At 38.4% G+C, this 20580-nt stretch overlaps 1 protein-coding gene and 1 pseudogene across 1 annotated transcript in view; one reads left to right on the forward strand and one right to left on the reverse strand.

The window, feature by feature from the left end:
- Window positions 1–20580, forward strand: part of LOC102244537 (chromosome unknown open reading frame, human C12orf56) — a 94012-nt gene that overhangs the window by 53101 nt on the left and 20331 nt on the right. The window contains exons 6-10 of the mRNA XM_014544923.1: window positions 2340–2745; window positions 8785–8858; window positions 14760–14904; window positions 17430–17536; window positions 18161–18250. Of these exons, the coding sequence (XP_014400409.1) occupies window positions 2340–2745; window positions 8785–8858; window positions 14760–14904; window positions 17430–17536; window positions 18161–18250 (822 nt within the window). The remainder of the gene's footprint in view (window positions 1–2339; window positions 2746–8784; window positions 8859–14759; window positions 14905–17429; window positions 17537–18160; window positions 18251–20580) is intronic.
- On the reverse strand, window positions 4109–5876 carry LOC102241872 (annotated as a pseudogene).

Below are 20580 nucleotides of genomic sequence, written 5' to 3' on the forward strand. Positions count from 1 at the left end.
TTTTTCTGAAGCTGTTCAATTCTGCCTGTTGCTTTTTGGACTGTGACTTTTAACCTGACATTTTCAGCCTCAAAGAGTTTATCTGTCTTGGATGCAGAGGGGAAAAGGAGAGAAATGATTTGTGCATATTTTTGACTTGGAGTTCTCTTTCCCATTTCTCTCATCTTTTTTTTCCTTTGTGGCTGTTTTCTCCCTGGAGATACATAATCAGCTCATTAGAAAAACACTTGACTTTTAGCAACTTAGTCTTACAAATAGGAGGTTGACAAGTGCAAATTCAAGGTTCCAGAACTCTTACTTAGTAATGAACTACTCTTTAATCAGACTAGTAATGAAGGGCGTTATTGAATTTAAAATGAAGGATACAGTTTAGTTTTATGAGTTGGCTTGTTTAACTAGTGAAGCAGTAATGACCATGGCATTTTCATTTATGCTGCCAAAACAATAATCCTTTTTAGAAACCCTTCTTAAATCCCCCAAAACAGTAGGTTTTTTCATACACCTGAGTAAGTAACAGTTGATTTAAGTGAGACTTTCTGTAACTACATGAAATCATGTTGCTGAATTTTCACATGAAACATATGTTGTGCCTGACATGAACATTGCAACATATTTTCATAACATTATCTAACATAATCTAGGCACTGGTTAACTAACTCTCTTCAATTTCTGATAGATCCTCCCTTCCCCCAACTGGTGGGCGGAGTATGACATAACCTGCAGCCTGGAAATACCTGAGTGACTAACCATGTATCTTATATGGACTATACATTGGACCACCAATCCACACCTGCCAAATACCCTAAGCCCTTGTCCTATATGGACAATGCAGTAAGCCACCAATCAGTGTGCGCCGAGTACACTAAGCCCCCACCCCTTCCCATTCTGCCCCTCAAAAGGCGTGCCCACCCCTGCACGTGCTGCTGTCCTCCCCTTGCGAGACAGCCCAGCAGGTCCTTCTCCTCTAATAAAGCCTGTAGTCCTGGTTTTTGGCCTCTGTCTGATCTTTCAATTTCCATGGAGAAAATTTTAGATAATATTATCTACAAGAATAAAAAGAAAAGCTGTCACTTTAAAGAGGACTGGAGTATGCGTCAGCCATTTCAGGGCTAGAAACATATTCCTTTAACTGAAAATCTTAGTGTGAGCACTTTATGTACTTAGGCAGTTTGATAACACGGTTACATAATAGAATCCTATGAAGAAATAGGACAATGTAAGATAATTATGGCTGTTAAAGGGGATGGAACTTGAGTGACCTGTGTGTGTGTGTGTGTGTGTGTGTGTGTGTGTGTGTGTGTGCCTGTGTGTACGCACCTGCGCACATGCAGTGTCAGTGGGGGAGGGAGCAGATGGTTGGAACTCAGCACAGTTCGTAGCACTATACAGATAATGAATGAATTTTATACCTGTTTAAAATTAATTTAGGAACTAATAAAAGCTAAATAACTTTCCACTTACGTAGCAGTTGCAATTTTATAAGGGAGACAAAGACACTTTAATAGAAAATGACAAACCAGCAATTTAAGACAATATAGGATAATATTAATAGCTAGCACTTACTGTTTCCAGTGTTACAGACACATAGCATGTATATTTTCTTATTTCATTCTCATAGAAACTCTGTGAGATTGGTACTGTTATGGTTCCTATTTTAAAATTAGGGACTTGAGGCTTAGGTCAGCCAAAGTCACAGCCCCACTGAGTGGCACAGCCAGGATGGGAACTTAGATCTCAGCATACTCTGCAACTTCTAAGCCTCTACTACTTGCTTCCTTGGGCAGCAGAGTAGAAATGGGTCGCGGTGAGCTGGAGAGAACAAGGAAGGTAAAGGATTGATTGTGAAAAAAGTACTGAGGTGTTGGGGATGCTATTGTTAATATCAGAAGAGTATTAGCAAGAGATGAATCAAAACACCATTAAAAATCTCTCTATATCTCCATATGAATGGTTTTTTCTTTATCAGATCAATTAGAAATGCAGAGTGAGAGAAAAATCAGGTTTCAGAAGTAGAATGAAAAGTCCTTTCAATGGAAATATTGGACTTTGTGAAGGACAGGCACAATTCTTTAGATATAGAAAGTGTTTCTTTAAATGACATTGGGTAGAATTTTATTTCTGAAAGCAGAAAAGTATACTGCAGAGTTGTGCTATATCTCCCCTGGGTCAGTGTGTAAGCAAGTGAGATTAAGTCACCCCCTTCTCTTAGCAAGCATTCCTTTTATGTGAAAACATTCACGTTCAGAGTCTTAAACTACTGTAGTTGGGTCATTGGTGTCTCCTTGTTCCTTACTATTCAATTCTGAATATCATGTTTAATGCTAAATTCTCCCTGACAGGTACCACCGAGAGAGCAGCACACTGTCCAAGGACTCAACTCTCTGTCCTTCAGACCTCAAGAAGCTGTCCCTTCAAGGTCAAAGCGCCGGTCGACCCCTACCTACGCCCTCCAGGAGGAGCTGTCAGTCTACCGCAGCCACTGGCCAGGCTGTCAGCGTGCCATCTTGCACCACAAACACAAAAGGACCCGAGGGACTTCCAGATCACAAAGACTCGCTAAGTGAAATCCCTTTCAAATGCAATGGGAACGGAAATGAGCTTTACTTAGGAAATTCCTCCCCCGCCTCCCTTTTACAAAGCAACCCAAACCTAGAGAAAAAAGAGTCAGAACTCCATTTGTACATTATTTCCACAACGTCATCAATATTTCTGCACTTAAAAAGTTCATGGAACAATTATATTATAGTAAGTGTCCTCATAGGTTAACCTTGACTTGAGTATTGTTTTTTACACGCTGCTCTTGCTCCCCATTTTGGAAATTTAACCTTGGAATTTAATCATATTGTGAAAGACAAAATGCCCTGGACAATTAAGGAAGTGAATTTATTCAGCGATTGCAATAGGGGAGATGCTCATTAATGAGAAGCGTCTGTCCTAAAGAAAAGGAGAGAGACCTGGGTTTTATAGAGGCGGGTAAATAAGCGAGTCATCAGAGAGTCTCATGAGAACCATGGGGAAGGAGACAGGTCTTATCTCGGGATGTGTGTGAGCAGGGTGGTCTTTCGCACTTAGCTGGGGTGATTTTTCAACCATTTCTGCTTTCAGAGAGAAAAGAGCTCAGATAAAGGTCAACATTGCCAATATGTTTCTGTATTTCTTAGCTGTGCTATTGAATGTAGGTTGATGGGAGTCATTGTTATAAGATCGGATAATTTTATGGAAACCACCTAGTCTGTGTCCTTTTTAAGTGAAGGAATGGAAGTGCAACCATTTTAAGTGACTTGCTCAAGATTAAATAGTAAGTTTAGGGGCAGAGTTAGACTCCCCTTTAGGGATCTTTTTATTACACCAGGCTCAGTTTAAAAATAAGAAATTTAATAACAAAGTAACATGATCCTTTTCAGTTATCTTCAGTGATATATACTTTTTATTATTAATCTTTTAACATAAGAATATTAAGAAATATGAAAGGCTGTTTTCACTCCAAAGAAGCTAGGAAGCAGGGGGTTTTATAAATGGCTATAAATTGTGAAAAATTTCAAGAAAACTCTATTTTCTCCCCTTCATAGAACAGTTAGAATGTTAAATGTTTAAATTAAATGTTAAATATTTAAATTTTCTAAATTTTTAAACAGCTTTCTCCAAATTAAGAATGTAAATGAATCATAAAGGGAAAAATCCTTGTCTATTAAAAGAAGGCCTCATCTGTTCTAAAAGACAAACCAAAAATTAATTGGCTTAAAAAAATCTATCTAAATATTTCAAAATAACTGTTTAGACTTCCCTGAATTGACTAATTCTTAGTTTTAATATGACTTTTTAATTCTGCATCAGAGGCATGGTTGGGACAAGTCAGATAGACCAATTTAGAGTATTCTGATAATAAAAACAGTAACAATAACTAACATGTATTGTTACTATCCAGTAGGAGCTCTCTTTCTTTCTTCCTTCCTCCCTCCCTCCCTCCCTCCCTTCCTTCCTTCTTTCCTTCCTTCCTTCCTTCCTTCCTTCCTTCCTTCCTTCCTTCCTTCCTTCCTCTCTCTCTCTCTCTCTCTCTCTCTCTCTCACTCAAACAATGGTGTTTAATGGGAACCAGAGATATGGCTATAATTACATAGTCTGTCACAAAAAAAACCCATGTGTGGTCAGGAGTTGGAAGGTTATATAATAATGAGAGTCACGCTGGGTATAGGAGAAAACCTGTTTCAGAACCTCAGGAGACAGGCTAATATGGCATCTCTGCAATCCTGTCTGTGGTCACCCCTGGAGTCCATCTTGCCAGGGCCAACCTGCTTGAAGTAATCTTGGTCCCCACCACCCTGGCCACCTCTGAGCCCCCATGATCCCTTTCTCGGCCTAGATAGCTGCCCTAATCATAGCCTCCTCTGCCACCATGACGACCATCTCCATAGCAACCTCCACCAGAGAGCATCCTGGTTCCTGTGCTGGGCCGTCTAGTTTAGGGGCCTTACACAGTTGCATTCATTCCTCCAAGAGGAGTTCAGACTCTCACATGTAGGATTAGGACACTTCCATCTCCAGCTCGCTGCTATCCTTTACCGCTGCCACCTCCACTGGGGAGTCCACCCCCACCACCGCCACTACCTCCATAGTCTCCATGGCCCATGGGTCCTCCTCGCCCTCCATGACCACTGCCACCACCCCGACTGAAATCTACTCGCCAAGTAGCAAATGAGACCTTGACAGGATTCCCAGAGAATTCTTTACCATCAAACCAGTCTATTGCTGCCTTAGCAGAAAGTGGGTCACACCATTGCCTCTCCTTTCAGCCTGCCCATTTCACTGTCTGTGTACAGATTAGTCATGGCTGTCCTGTTTTCTTATTTATAATCTTGCCCATGCCTTGCACAGAGATGCTGCTGTTGTCTGAATTATCCTGTTCAGAATCATGATGTGATACTTGGTCCCGAGGCCCACCAAATTTATTGAAGCCACCACGGTTATTTCCACCCATTCTACCCCTGCCTCCCTGGCCACTTCCATGACCTCTGGGTTCATAGCCACCTTGCTGCAGTTGTAACCGCTGCTATTGCCATGACCTTGTCCCCCATGGTCCTGCTGGCCTTTCCTGTAGCACTGCCACCACCACCACTCTGGTCCTGATTTCGATAACCACCGTCACTGCTGCAACCACTCATGGGGGACTGATCTTGGCGACAGTTACCTCTACTACCCCCTCTACCTCCACTGCTACTCTTGAACTGGTTCTGCTGCCCATAGCCCTGAGGAGGATTATAGGAGTTTGGGTGTGCACCACAGCTAGGCTGTTGTCCACCATAGCCTGACTGCTGACCATCGTCCCGCTCTGGGGCTGCCTGTAATTGCTGCTCCGAGAACTGCTGCTGTCACTTCCCAAGGTGCTGCTAGGAGCCGGCTGCTGACCATAGCCAGGGTAGGACTGCTGCCCATAAGATGACTGAGAACTCTGGCCACTGCCACAGCCAGCAGTTGAGCCACATCCCTGGGGAGCTGACCAAGTGCCTTAGCTGTTCTGGGTTTGTCCTAAAAAAGAACCATAGGTGCTCTGGCCATAGCCTGAAGTGTCCCCTGACTGGCTGTAGTCACCATAACTCTGCTGTCTATAGGGCTGATTGCTCTGCTGAGAAGCAGACCTATGGATTGCTGCCCAGGCTGGAAGGCCTGCCGCATAGCTTTGAGTTGCTTGTTGAGTATGGTCATTTGAGGCCATGTCGCTACACACGCCTAATGCTTTCTGTATATTAACTCATTCAATCTGCACAGCAACCCTATGATGTAGGTCTTTTATTCTCATTTTATAGATGAGGAAATTAAGGTACTGAGGAATTAAATGATATATGCAAGCTTGCACAACTGGTCTAGAGCTGGGATTTGAAACCAGACACTGATTTTTCTTTCTGTGACTACTGAAATAAAACCTCGGTGGAGGTTTATTATTTGGTGGCTACTATAATATAATATTAATAATGTTCTAGCCCTGGCCGGTTTGGCTCAGTGGATAGAGTGTCAGCCTGCGGACTGAAGGGTCCCAGGTTCAATTCTGGCCGGGGGCACATGCCTGGGTTGTGAGCCAAATCCCCCCCAGTAGGGGGCGTGCAGGAGGTGGCCAATCGATGATTCTATCTCATCATTTATGTTTCTATCTCTCTATCTCCCTTTCTCTCTGAAATCAATAAAAATATATTTAAAAAAATAAAATAATGTTCTATCTTTTGAAAGATGGAAAATGAGTAAATATTTCGTACATAAATGATGAGTCACGTTAGCATTTACTTTTGTAAGAATAAAATATTAATTCAATATAAACATTTAAAAGTTGTGCCTTTTTTGACATAGTTAAATTTTCTCATCAGGCAGGTCTCCTTTGGTTAGTCTTAGTGATATCTTCATAAGTTTTAGGACATTGAAAAAAATCCAATCAGTCAGACTTATCTTCGTTAACTGATCTCTTGTGCCTTGAGATCTTGAATGATCTTTCACATTGAAGCAGGGAAGTGCTCCCGGGAAAAGGAATTGGACATTTTAACTCTCTATATATTTTCGGTTAAAATTAACCTAAATAATCCAATTAGAAATTAACACTCATTTGGATTTTAAGTGTTTCCAAAGAGTTGAGTCTCCTTTGGTAACCCATTATATTTGTAACTTTCACCAAAAATAATTACATTTGGGTTGTTTCGCATCTCAAATTCTTCAAAAATGAAATGTGCTTGAAACATATATGTTCATGTTGACCAATGTCACCCCAATAAATTTAATAAATTTTAAAAAATGAAATGTGGCAATTCTTTGCCCTTTATAAATTGTGAAGACAGCTACTGGAAAGCTAAAGAACTAAGGGATATTTCCAAATTAAAATTCTAGATTTAAGGCAAGCATAAACATCTGGAGAGGGGAAAAAAATAGCTTTTTTTTTTTTAAACTCAGAGCATATCTGTAATACTCTCAACAATAAGATTTAAAAATAAAAACAAAAAAGGGCCAAAGGAAATGAGAATTTTGAAAATAGCAAGGGAAAGGATAAATAAAAGGTCAACCTGTGGAATGGAAGAAAATATCTGCAAACCATATGTATGATAAGGGATTGATGCACAAAATGTATAGGAACTTATACAGCTCAATTGTAAAATGTATAAGGGACTCATACAACTTAATCCACTTAAAAATTGGGCAAAGGACCTGAATAGACATTTTTTCCAAAGAAGTGTACAACTAGCCAACAGGTACACAAAAAGATGCTCAACATCAATAATCATCAGGAAAAAACAAATAAAAAGTCACAATGAGATATGAACTCATATCTGTTAGAACAGCTGCCATCAAAAAGATAAATGCTGGTAAGGATGTGGGAAAAAGGGAACCATAGTGCACTCTTGTGGGAATGTAAGTTGGGATAGCCAGAGTGGAAAACAGTATGAAGGTTCCAAAAAAATTAAAAATAGGCCTACCATATGTCCAGCAATTCCCCTCCCCTCCCCCCGCCAAATACTTAGAGCAAGGACAAAGTTGTAAGAAAAAACACATATTGCCCTGGCTGGCATGGCTCAGTGGCTAGAGAGTCAGCCGTAGGGTTGAGGGTTTGATTCCCATTCAAGGGCATGTACCCGGGTTGCAGGTTTGAACTCCAGCCTGGTTGGGGTGTGTGCAGAAGGCAATCAATTGATGGTGTTGCTCTCACATGGATGTGTTTTCTTTTCTCTCTCTTTCCCCTTACCCACTCCCTCCCACCCTGTTTAACAATCAATAGACAATATCTTTCGGTGAGGATTGAAAAAAAAAAAGAAGAGGAAGAAAGAAAGAAAAAGAAAAAGCACATACTCCGCTTGTTTGGAGTAGTAAATCAGCAACATTTCAGAAATTTCTTCTGAAATAATCTGTCTGTTAAGCCTCAACATAAATAAAACTTGCTGAACACTACCTGACCTTTGGTTTTGAGGACCCAGAATGAATGGAAAATGACAACAACTAAAGATTTGAGGAAAAAATAACTCATTAATAGGAGAATAGTTAAATTATTGTATAACTGTACTATGGAATACTAGGAAATCATTTAAAAGATTGAAGTAAACCTATATACATAGACACGAAAAACTGTCTACCATGTATTAAGTAGAAAAAACAGCCCCAGACCAATATATGTGCTATAATTTAGTTAATATTAAATATATATTATAAAAATATATCATCTAAATGCTTTTATTTATTACTATTATTATTTTTATTGATTTCAGAAAGGAAGGGAGAGGGAGAGAGAGATAGAAACATCAATGATGAGAGACAATCATTGATTGGCTGCCTCCTGCACACCCCTACTGGGGATCGAGCCCACAACCTCGGCATGTGCCCTTGACCGGAATCAAACCCGGGACCCTTTAGTACACAGGCTGACGCTCTAGCCACTGAGCAAAACCAGCTAGGGCTAGTATGCTTTTATATGCCAAAAGGGTATAAACCAAACTGATAATAGCAAGGTACTTTGAGTAGCAGGATAGAAGAAGTAGGGAAAGACTAAAAACTTTTGTCTTTTACTTTATACATTTCTGTACTGTTTAATTTTGATAGGTGATTTTATTTTATAATAAACAAACTAAAATTATATTTAAAACTTTAAAATTTTATATAAGGAAAAAATTCCCTGCGGTATTATCAAACACTAGAATAAATTATATAAATAAATCATGTACTGTAGAAGGTATTAAAGATCTATGATATTGACTAAAAGTAGGGGGAATTGGTTTTCAGTAAACAAAAGTCCTAACTATTTTCACTTTTTTCCTCTTTCAGAAAGCTACTCTTTTACAAGATCCCCTATATGTTAGTGAGCTCAGTCTTGCTATTGGAGGTCAAAAGCCATACAGGTAAGGAGTGGTGATATGATAGAGTTCCATGGAGGAGTGTTCTCTCCTCTATGCCTCTCCTAACTCTATGTTGCTGACATCACATTGAGCCTCTACCTCAGCTCTCTGTCCTGAATTTTAGGCCTGCAAACACTATTACCCACTGGACATTACCTCTTGTAGGTTCCTTAAAGTCAGCACATTCAAAACAGAACTCAGCATCTTCCTTCTGGATCCTAACCTTCCTCTTTTGTTTCTTAACATGGGGTATGATGTTATTACCCCAGATCACTTTAACCAGAGTCCTGGATGTCACCTTTACCTTCTCTCCTCCCTTCACTATCACCCACATGATTTATTGTGCCAATCACCATATGATTTATTGTGCTTTGATATATCTGGGTAACATTCACTTTTTTCCACTGTCACACCCTTGGGCCCAGCCTGGGCTCCTAGCTGGCCTCTGCCTTCACTCTTGGCCCTTTCTATACCTTCGCCTGTGCAACAGAGGACTCTTTCAGAAGCACAAATCTGATCATGTGACTCCTCCCTTAAAGCCTTTGAATGACTCCCCATTGCCCTTAGGAGAAGGCTCTAAAATCTTTAACAGCTTACACAGATCTTCTTCATGTCTCCCTTCATTTTTTTCATCCTCAACTATTGTGTCCTCCCCACTCCTGCCTTAAGTACCTCACCAAATAAACTCACAGTTCTCAGAAAGCTCCGTTTATTTTTCCTCTGGGCCCTAACATGATGGCCTACTCTCTACTCCTCTTCCCCTTCATGAACAACTTCAGTTCATCAAGTCTTAGCTTACTATCCCTTTCTCTAAGATTAATTTCTCAAAACTAAGTTAAGAGGGGCCCCTCCAGCCCTCTCCAGTTTTCTCAATGGTTAGAACATCAGTCTGCAGTGGTGCATTTGGGAGGCAACCAATCAATTTCTCTCTCTCACATCAATGTTCCTCCCTCCCTCCCTCCCTGCTTCCCTCCCTTCAACTCTCTCTAAAAATCAATGGAAAAAATATCTTCGGGTGAGGATTAAAAAAAAAAAAGAGGGGCCCCTCCATAACATCCTGGCCTGATACTTCATGTAGCACTTACCAGTCGGTATTATGGTTGCCTGTTTGATTATGTGCTGCCCTACTATGCAGTGTGCTCTTTAAGGGCAGGGACCTGATCACTGGCACATAGAGGCTGCCAATAAGCCTTCAGAGAATGAATGAATGAATGAATGAATGAATGAGATATTTTAGAGGCAGGGACCAGATCATAAAGGGCGTTATATTCAAGGCTAAGAAGTGTGGGTTTTATCCAGATTTCGTAGTTCTATTAGGTTGTTGTCACAGTCATCCTCATATTGAAGTAGTGACTTGTGATGTGACTGGCTCTGCCAGTAATGGTGAGACCCTAGAAAGCAAGCAGTATGTCTTATTAATTTTTGTATTTGTCTTACTTAAAACAGTGCTCTGCACATAGAAACCACCTAGTGAACTGATGGCGTTAACGATTTTGATATTAAGTTTAAGTCAAGGGCAAGTTATGAAAGGTTTACAATAATGATGTTTACTAGGGGGTCATGTAAATGAGTTAAAAGTAAGTTAATTTTAAAAGGTACATATTCATTTCCCATTAAAGGAACCAAAGTTCCTTACAGGAATAACTAATTCTAGGTCTGGAGGAGGAAATACACAACATGAGTCTGAAACAGCTTGTGCCGGAATGCAAAGGGTAACAGGACCCCAAAGAACACACGAGCCCACATGAAGGTACTCCTAATAGCCAAAATGGGACAATTTCAGTATCAGAAGAAACAATGAATGAGGTGGTTGAAACACAATAAATATATACAAATTTTAGCACCTCCACATAGAAATAAAAATGCAGTGAACTCCATTAGAAGCACATACAACAAGTATCTTATTTACATCTTAGGTTTAACAAACAGAACATAAAAATATTTTTAAGGCAATAGAGGACATTTTAATACAAGACTGGGTATTTGACAGTACCAAAGAATTATTGATAATTTTGTTGGGTGTGATAATCATGATATTGTAAGAAAATGCTTGTTTTATTTTTATACATAGGAGTTAAATAACAACGTTTGTGATTTCTTTTGTAAAAAGATGGTAATAGAGATAGCTTAGAGAATATCTACATGTTTTCATATGTTAGCCTAAAAGAGTATTAGTTTTAATTTTGGTGTTTATTTAAAGTGATTTTAAGCTAATTACATATTAAAATAGGCTCTAGCTTTGTATATGTGTGGCTTGTATCCCTGAAGGCAAGAGGGAGAGTTCTGCCACCATCTTGACTCAAGAAAGTATATTTCTTACAAAGTTAATTCTTGATGGCAACATATTTAAAATGCAGTGGTTTAAAATGCATTCTCAGGGATACAGTATATGCACAAGACACACAAGAAATGGTCTTTGCCTGCAAGCCACCTTCAGTTTAAAGAAAATAAATATTCTTTAGGTTTTTAATTTAGAACTCTGTCACAAATGTGAGTTCTGTAACCTGACCATTGTAAACATGTACACAGTGTTTCTGGAATAATGTATGAAAAGCCTTTTCCAGCTGTCAAACATTATACAAATATAAGTGATTTTATTTATTTATTTATTTACTTACTTACTTACTTACTTATTTATTTTTGTTAATCCTCACCCAAGGATATTTTTCCCACTGATATTTAGTAAGGGTGGGAGGGAGGGGGAGGGAGCGAGAAAGAGAGAAACATCGATGTGAGAGAGACACATCAACTGGTTGCCTCCAGCACGTGCCCCAGCCAGGGCTGGGAATCCAGCCTGCAACCGAGGTGCCTGCCCTTGACCAGAATTGAACCCTCAACCCTTCAGGCTGCAGGTCTCCACTGAGCAACTCATTAGGGCTATAAGGTTTTATTTTTATTAAATGTCTGGAAAAATGAAAAATATAGATAAAATAGAGCTTATCATTAGATCAAGAATTCTTTTTGCCATATTATTTGGATGAATTTATGTTTTCTAGCTGATGAAAATATAGAATATTTGTTAACATGAATATAATTTCCCTTTAGTCCTCAACTGAATAATGGTGTCTTCTGGTACTGACTTTTTCTTATTTAAATTAGTCAAAGGAGGTTCGTCATCCATATAAAAGCAAAAGTTCTCTGAATGTTCAAAGAAACTGTGACTATATGTAACTTCTCTGTAGAAATATAGATTCCTGAATCTAATTTGAAATTATAAAGTATATGATACCTTAATTTATATATACATTGATTTTTAGTATAAAGAGATTATTGTGCTTTTTCTTATGAAATCTATTCTGGTCTTTTGGAAAAAAAAATAGTTTAGTATGACAATCTATTATCATAGGTGCCAAAGGATAACAATGTTTTTTTCCAAGGATCTTCACAAATTGCTGACTCTTATTGGAAAGACTAGAAAACCAACTTCAAAATAATTCTGCTGATACTGTATTTTTTTTTTTTTGAGATTTTGCGTTTCTAAGCTCATTTGTTTGTGAAAACTACATTTCTGCTGTTTTTGGAGTATCTCAGAGGATAGAGGGATTTTACAGTTATTCTTTAAATGCAATGTGGCAATAACTAGAAGTGGATATATAGGAAAGTAAAATCTCAAAGCTCATTCCTACTTTATTTAGATGCTATTTATTAAACACTGTATGCTAAGCACAATTGGTAAAGTATCAAAACAGCCCAATGGGATAGGTTCTATCGTTACCCTCATTTTATAGATGAGGAAATTGAGGCACAGACAGACCAGGTAACTTGTCTATGGTTATTACCTAGCTGAGTAGGGGCAGATCTAGGATTCTAATGAACCTGTCTGAGCTGCCCCCCATGCTTATAATCATATTCTTCTGCCTCTATCATGGCTATCACTGAATTTTTAATGATTATTTATCTTCCTATGCTCAACTAGAAAATAAACTGGTTTTTTTTTTTCAGGAAGTCTGAAAAACTTTTTTTTTGTTTTGTTAATCCTCACCCACAGATATTTTTCTATTTATTTTTTTTTTTTAGGGAGAGTGGAAGAGAGAGAGAAAGAGAGTAGAAACATTGGTTGGTTGCCTCCTGCACAAGCCCCAACCACTGGTCCGGGGAGGAGCCTGCAACCAAGGTATGTGCCCTTGACCGGAATCGAACCTGGGATATATAGGAAAGTAAAATTCTCAAAGCTATTCCTACTTTATTTAGATGCTATTTATTAAACACTGTATGCTAAGCACAATTGGTAAAGTATCAAAACAGCCCAATGGGATAGGTTCTATCGTTACCCTCATTTTATAGATGAGGAAATTGAGGCACAGACAGACCAGGTAACTTGTCTATGGTTATTACCTAGCTGCGTAGGGGCAGATGTAAATTAACCTGTCTGAGCTGCCCCCGATGCTTATAATCATATTCTTCTGCCTCTATCATGGTTATCACTGAATTTTTAATGGTTATTTATCTTCCTATGTCTCCACTAGAAAATAAACTGTTTTTTCAGGAATTCTGAAAAAAACTTTTTTTTTGTTTTGTTAATCCTCACCCAAGGATATTTTTCTATTGATTTTTTTTTTTAGGGAGAGTGGAAGAGAGAGGGAAAGAGGGTAGAAACATTGGTTGGTTGCCTCCTGCACAAGCCCCAACCACTGGTCTGGGGAGGAGCCTGCAACCAAGGTATGTGCCCTTGACCGGAATCGAACCTGGAATCCTTTGGTCCGGAAGGATGACGCTCTATCCACTGAGCCAAACCAGGTAGGGCTGGAAGTCTGAATTTTTCTTTCTTTTTAAAAAAATCTATTTTTATTGATTTCAGAAAGGAAGAGAGAGATAGAAACATCAATAATAAGAGAGAATCATTGATCAGCTGCCTCCTACTGGGGTTCAAGCCCACAGTCCAGGCATGTGCCCTTGACTGAAATCAAATCCCAGACACTTCAGTTTGCAGGCCAACGCTCTATCCACTGAACCAAACAGGCTAGGGCTGAATTTTTCTCTTAATAAGAGAGGTGTGTGATTGGATAGGGGAGAATATCTTAGATTTAAAAAAAATAGAGTGGGAGGTAGTGAGCAAGAATCAAGATTCCATGTAAATAGCTGGTATCAAGGTTTGTGGCATAAGTGGTAAAAAATATTTTTAATTCGAGTCAGAAATTCTAAGAAGTTTCTACCAACTTCATAAACAAGAAACATCTATCCTATCATTACTTTGCACGCTGCTTTTCTGAATCACTAGTTGTGTGAGCTTCAACAGGTTACTTAGCCTTTTTGAGATGCTATAAATGCAACAGTAATTCCCAGCTTAGCCCCTTACTGGGACTGAATGAACTAGTGCATGAAAAGTACTCCATGTGGGAAAATGTGAAGGACTGAGAGGGTATTATGCTAAATGAAATAAGTCAGGCAGAGAAAGACAAATATTCTATGATATCACTTATATATAAAATCGAAAGAACAAAATAAACAGAACAGAAGTAGACTCATAGATACAGAGAACAAACTGATGGTGGCCAGATGGGAGGGTGGTCAGGGGCTGTGTGAAAAAGGTGAAGGGATTAAGAAGTTCATCTTGGTAGTTACAAAATAGCCACAGGGATATAATGTACAGGATAGGGAAAATAATAGTGAATAATATTGCAACAACTATGTGTCGTGCCAGGTGGGTACTAGACTTATCAGAGGGATCACTTCGTAAGTTATATAAATGTCCAACCACTGTGCTGTATACTTGAAAGTAATATAAAATAATACTGAATGGCAACTGTAATTGAAAAATAAAAATAAAATGTCCCAAACAGGAAAAAAGAACTATATTGAAATTCCATTAGTAACAAAGTTTTACATACCTGTCAATTAATTGGTATTTCTCAACTGCTGTCTTCTATCATTTTTTATATGTAAAGTTGTCTTGTGTTTCTGTAGATCTGAGGAGAAAATCAAGCACTTCAGTCAACTTAAATCTGAACTTTTTCTTAAAGACAATACTTTGAGGAAGATAATTTGTTTAATTACGGAACTTAAAGTAGCAGCCCAGAAAAACTACATTCTGAAAAGGCTTTTCTGGAAAGTAGGTGTTTTATTTTTAACCTTTAAAACGTGTTTCACCTGTTTATCAAACGCAATATATTCAAGGATCAAGTAAAATGCTGTATAAAAAATGCCACCTTGTGTTTTGATGCTGTATTTTACAATCTTGACTAAATTTAATGTAATTGTGCCTTAACACTGGAAATGTGATGTAATTAATGTATGTGTGTGTTGGGGTGGGGTAGATGGGAAGAGAGGAGAGCGGTAGTAAAAAGATAGTAGCTTGCATAGGTTGGGTTTACAGAATCAAAGAAAAGAGTAACTAAGAGGGGAAGCTTCTGGCCTATGAGATATATAAGTAGAGACAGTGAGATGAGAAGGTAAATTTGAAGAAGTTTTACATGAAGGTTTTCCTACAATAAAAATATACTTTAAAAAATTACTTTTGAGTGTTTTGAGTCAAAACAACCTAGCTCTCATTCAGCAAGTTTACAGACTTACCCTGTAAGACTTCCTTAGTTTCATTTTCACCTGAAACTTCAGGTGAAAGGTTCTGAGAAGGTATTGAGGAGCCCTGATTAGTGCTGGTGCTGGTGCGAATGAGGCTCATTCTTGCCAGTGGCCTCATACATAGTTGCCACCATTTCATTGAGCAGTTGTGATGTGCACAACCTCTCCAACCATACAGGACAGTCCTGGCCATTCCTTAGATCAGCGGTTCTCAACCTGTGGGTCACCAACCTGTGGGTCGCGACCCCTTTGGGGGTCGAACGACCCTTTCACAGGGGTCGCCTAAGACCATCGGAAAACACATATATAATTACATATTGTTTTTGTGATTAATCACTATGCTTTAATTATGTTCAATTTGTAACAATGAAAATACATCCTGCATATCAGATATTTACATTACGATTCATAACAGTAGCAAAATTACAGTTATGAAGTAGCAACGAAAATAATTTTATGGTTGGGGGTCACCACAACATGAGGAACTGTATTAAAGGGTTGCGGCATTAGGAAGGTTGAGAACCACTGCCTTAGATCCTAAATGCTTCACATGTAGGATGATCAACTATTCTAGTTTGCCCACTATAGGGTGACCAACTGTCCCAGTTGACCACCCCACTCAGGATTTAAAACATTTTTATCACCCCAATAGGTTACCTTTTGCCCTTTGGCAGTCATTTCTTCCCAACCCTGGCCTCAGGCAACTATTGTGTTTTCTGTCACTATAGGTTAGTTTTGCCTGTCCTAGGATGCCATTTAAATGGAATTGTACACTAGGAACTATTTTGTGTCTGGCTTCTTTGGCATAGTATTTTTTAGATTCTTTCATGTTGTTACAGGTAGGTGGGAGATATTTTATGAGTGAAAATTCCTGAACCAGTAAGCAAGTGGGAGATAATAACAACGGATATTTACTAAGCACTTATGATGTGCTAGCTACTATTCAGGCTTTATAAATACTATCTTATTTAATCCTAACATCAACTCAATGAGGGGACATTATTAAGCCTATGGTAGAGATGAAGAAACTGAGTCACAGAGTATATCCGAAAGTTGCCAAATGTCATCCAACTCATCAGTGGCAGAGCTGGGATTTGAACTCAAGAACTTGGCCCCAGAGTCAATGTGTAAAACTACCACACTATGCTAATCTATCAGGGCTCTGGGTAAGCCCAAGCATTTCTGATGGGCCTGGTGACCAGCTTGCTCCTCCCTCTTTATTCCCTCTCTTCACCTGTCATCCTCAGCCTCTTCTCATGCCATATCACCTAAACAAGGGCACACATATCCCTGTCTAAGCAAAGAATCTAAGTTGTCACTAGTTAAAAAAAAATTCTGGGGAAAAATTGAACAATAGAGGAAGAGAAAAGAGAAACAATTACGTTATATTGCTCATTAGTACCAACTTGCCTGATTTCCTGGGCCAGTGCTTATTTTCATGCTTGATTTATCTCATGAGACTGGATAGGAACACAGAAAAATCGGTTCCCCCACCATACTTCAGTGTTTATTTTGGCAGGAATGACAATGTGCATTTCCACTGCATTAACAGAAGTATTAATGTCATTCTGCTCCATCTTCATAGGCTACAGAAGTGCTCTACATTTGTTTTTGTAACAGTAAACATTTTTAAATGAGAGCTTATCTAGCCTTGATTTCATTATATATTCACAAAGGCCAAATTACTTTGGAAAGGCAGGAATTACAGTAGCCCCCAGTTAATATAGTATTCCAAGGTAACTGAATGACTTGCCTGAGATTATCACTTACTTCTGGATACTCTTCAATATTAATGGTCAAACCAAGTCTAGAAGGCATCTCCCAGCATCATTCTCTAGACTTTAGCTCTTGCTCTGTTCACCAGGACAATGGTCTCCTGATTATAAGTAAAAGTATGTTTTCAATGCAAGTTATGCTAGTATTAATGAGAGATATTTTAAATCACTTCCTGGTCAAAGAAGAAATCATTTCTTCTTCTTTTTATTATTATGTAAGCATTGAGAGTTTTACCAATAGATACCTTAACTTCATCATCTTTCCTGCTTGCTTTCACAGACCAGTGACCTTTTCTATTTCTTAGTGAACAAACTTCAAGAGTACTTACCAGAGTCTAGGGATAAGAATGCACTTCAAAATAAAAGCCAAAGAGCTGATGAGCTGGTGTAAGTACTAACTGGATAATCACACATATTATTTTTCCCTAGGGTGTTAAAGATAAATGGAAGGCACTAGACAAAATATATACTGTTTTAATGATTAATGGTGCTGCAAGTTTTGCTTCACATAGAATTTATAAAATAGCATTCATTTTGTGCTAATTTTTAAAGAAAGACTACACAAGAAACTAGAAATATTGGCTGTCCTAAAGGGGGAAAATTGGGTGTTCTGGAGGAAAGATACTTTTTATTGTATGTATTTTTTTTTTAACCTTTGAAATTTTGAGCCTAATATTACCTACTTGAAAAAGTTAAATTATTTTTTTAAAAGTAGTGCATAATTATTATAAAAACTTTAGAAAATACACAGAAATATGAAAATGACTTTTAATCCTGACATCCAGCTATTCATGCATTCAGCAAATATTTTTGAGTGCTTACTATGTAGCAATCACAGAGTAGGCACTCAATTAGTGTTGGCAATTTGATATACAGAATTTCCTTCCTGTACTGTACTTTTTTCCACATAGGTACCTGAGTGCAATTCTATTAAGGATTACTGACTTTGTGGAATTTTGAATTTGTATTGAAATCATGCCATTCCCATGTTTTTTTCTCTCTGCTTTCTAGGGCATGCATTGAAATTATACAGACTCTGGGACTGATGTTCAGAGAAACAGAAACTGAGCCATCACGTCTGAACACATTGGCAGCTAAGAAGTAAGGTTTGAAAATATTAGGACCTTGTAGTTGCAACCCATTAACTACTCTGTTGAATGTCTTCCAAAACTCATAGCTCTCTAACTTCTCTTTTCATCCCCTTGTAAGTATATTAAACTCTTTTGTCCCTCCACTTTGTTCTATGAACAGATTAATTGGCACATGCTGAGTTCTCTCTGTCTCTCTGTATTATTAAGGGCACAAAGATTTTTTTTAGCATAATTTTATCTTTTGTCATTGTCTGATGAGCTTGAAAAAGACCAATGACCCACAGTACATTAAAAGCCAGGGGGTTCTCTACTAGAATTTTCCAGAGTACCCTTATATCCACACAGCAGAAAAATTACATTGCAAAGGCAGAAGTTATGGTAGCTTCATTTAATATATAATTATGTGACCTTGGAGTGAATGACGTTGGAGGGTTTATTACCATATAGCATAAGCTGCTATTATAAAATACTCTAAAATATGTGGCCCAAAGAAAGAAATTTACACCTTTCTCACAGAACAGTCCAGACAAGATAGTCAACTTTTCCTCTACACAGGATCAGCCAGAGATCTTGGTTCCCTTCCCTTTGGTTACTCTGCCATCTTTTATCAGGCTATCTTTGTCTTTATGGTTAAAGCTGGCTTTTCTTCTTGATTTCATTACACCCTATGGGGAAGCAGTGAGAGGAGTAGAGGGCAAGCAAATTTCTTTTTAAAGCAAGGCATATAAGACTTCTGCTCATGTTCTACTGGTGAGAACTTCAGGCATGTGGTCATAATTAGCTTCAAGAGAGGCTGGAAAATGTGTCTATAGTTGTGTGGTTATGTGCCTAAGTAAACCCTGGATGGTACTGGGGACATATGTAATTAAAAGGAAGAATGCAAGACTGTATAATAGTGGGACAGTAATATTCTTTGCCAATAAGGTATGTGTTTACATGTTTTGCATATTATCTGCTTGAACTTTTTATAGCAAGCATTTTTGGCTTTTCAGGCCATATAATCTCTGTTGCAATTACTCAACTCTGTCAGTGCAGTACAAAAGCAGCCATAGACAATACATAAATGAATGGCCATATGTTCCAATAACGCTTTATTTACAAAAACAGCATCTGGACCATTGGCCTACAGGCTAGTTTGTTGACCCCTGCTTTCCTAGGAAAATATACTCTTGTTCTTTTCTCTGCATACTTCTTTATGCAGCTGGTAGTACCACCATTTCCCCTATCTCCAAGATGGAAATTCAAGATCATTTCTAATATTCCTGTTTTCTCCCACACTGAAATTATTGCTAAATCATGTTACTCTTTTTGTGTACCTTTTGGTCCCTATCTTTCTCTATTCAAGTTGGAAAAAAAATCACTCTTACTAATTTATACTATAAAGTGTTGTATTTTAATTGTTTAGTCTTAACTTGGTTTGAGCACGTTAGCCCTGCTATATCAAGTTTCTTTCCTTATATGTGTAATGCTGTTCGTGTCCTTCAATACATATTGCTATAATAGAGTGTGGCTGTAATACTACCTTTTCAGCCAATATTGATCTGCATAGGGTCAAGCCATATTACCCATAGCATTGCTAGCAGAGTAAATACCTAATATAACTGTATAAATCAATAGTCTTCTATTGCTCTGTAACAAACTCAGTGGCTTAAAACAATGCAAATTTTTTATCCCACAGTTTCTGTGGATCAGGAAATCTTGGCATAGTTTAATTGGATCCTCTGCTCAGAGTCTCAGAAGGCTGAAATCAAGGTGTCAGCAGGGGTTGCAATCTCATCTGAAGCTTGGGGTCCTCTTCCAAGACCATGCGGGTGGTTGTTGGCAGAACACATTTCCTTACAGCTGCTATAAACTCATGATGGCTTGCTTCTTTCTTTTTTTTTTACCTTTTTCTTTTTTAAAAAAATTCTTTATTGTTTAAAGTATTACATAAGTCTCTTTTTTCCCCATTGACCTCTCCCTGGCTGCTTCCACCCCTCAGCACAGGCCCTCACCCCCCTATTGTCTGTGTCCATTGGTTATGTGCATATGCATGCATAGAAGTCCTTTGGTTGATCTCTTACCCTCTCACCCCTTCCCCCCTCCCTCCTCCCCCCGCCTTCCCTCATAGGTTGGACAGTCTGTTCAATGCTTCTATGTCTCTGGATCTGTTTTTGTTCATCAGTTTATGTTGTTCATTATATTCCACAAATGAATGAGATCATGTGATATTTATCTTTCTCTGACTGGCTTATTTCGTTTAGCATAATGCTCTCCAGCTCCATCCATGCTGTTGGAAATGGTAAGAGTTCCTTTTTACTGCAGCATAGTATTCCATTGTGTAGATGTACCACAGTTTTT

Source organism: Myotis brandtii, unplaced genomic scaffold, assembly GCF_000412655.1.
Source record: "Myotis brandtii unplaced genomic scaffold, ASM41265v1 scaffold389, whole genome shotgun sequence".
Taxonomy (NCBI): Eukaryota; Metazoa; Chordata; class Mammalia; order Chiroptera; family Vespertilionidae; genus Myotis; species Myotis brandtii.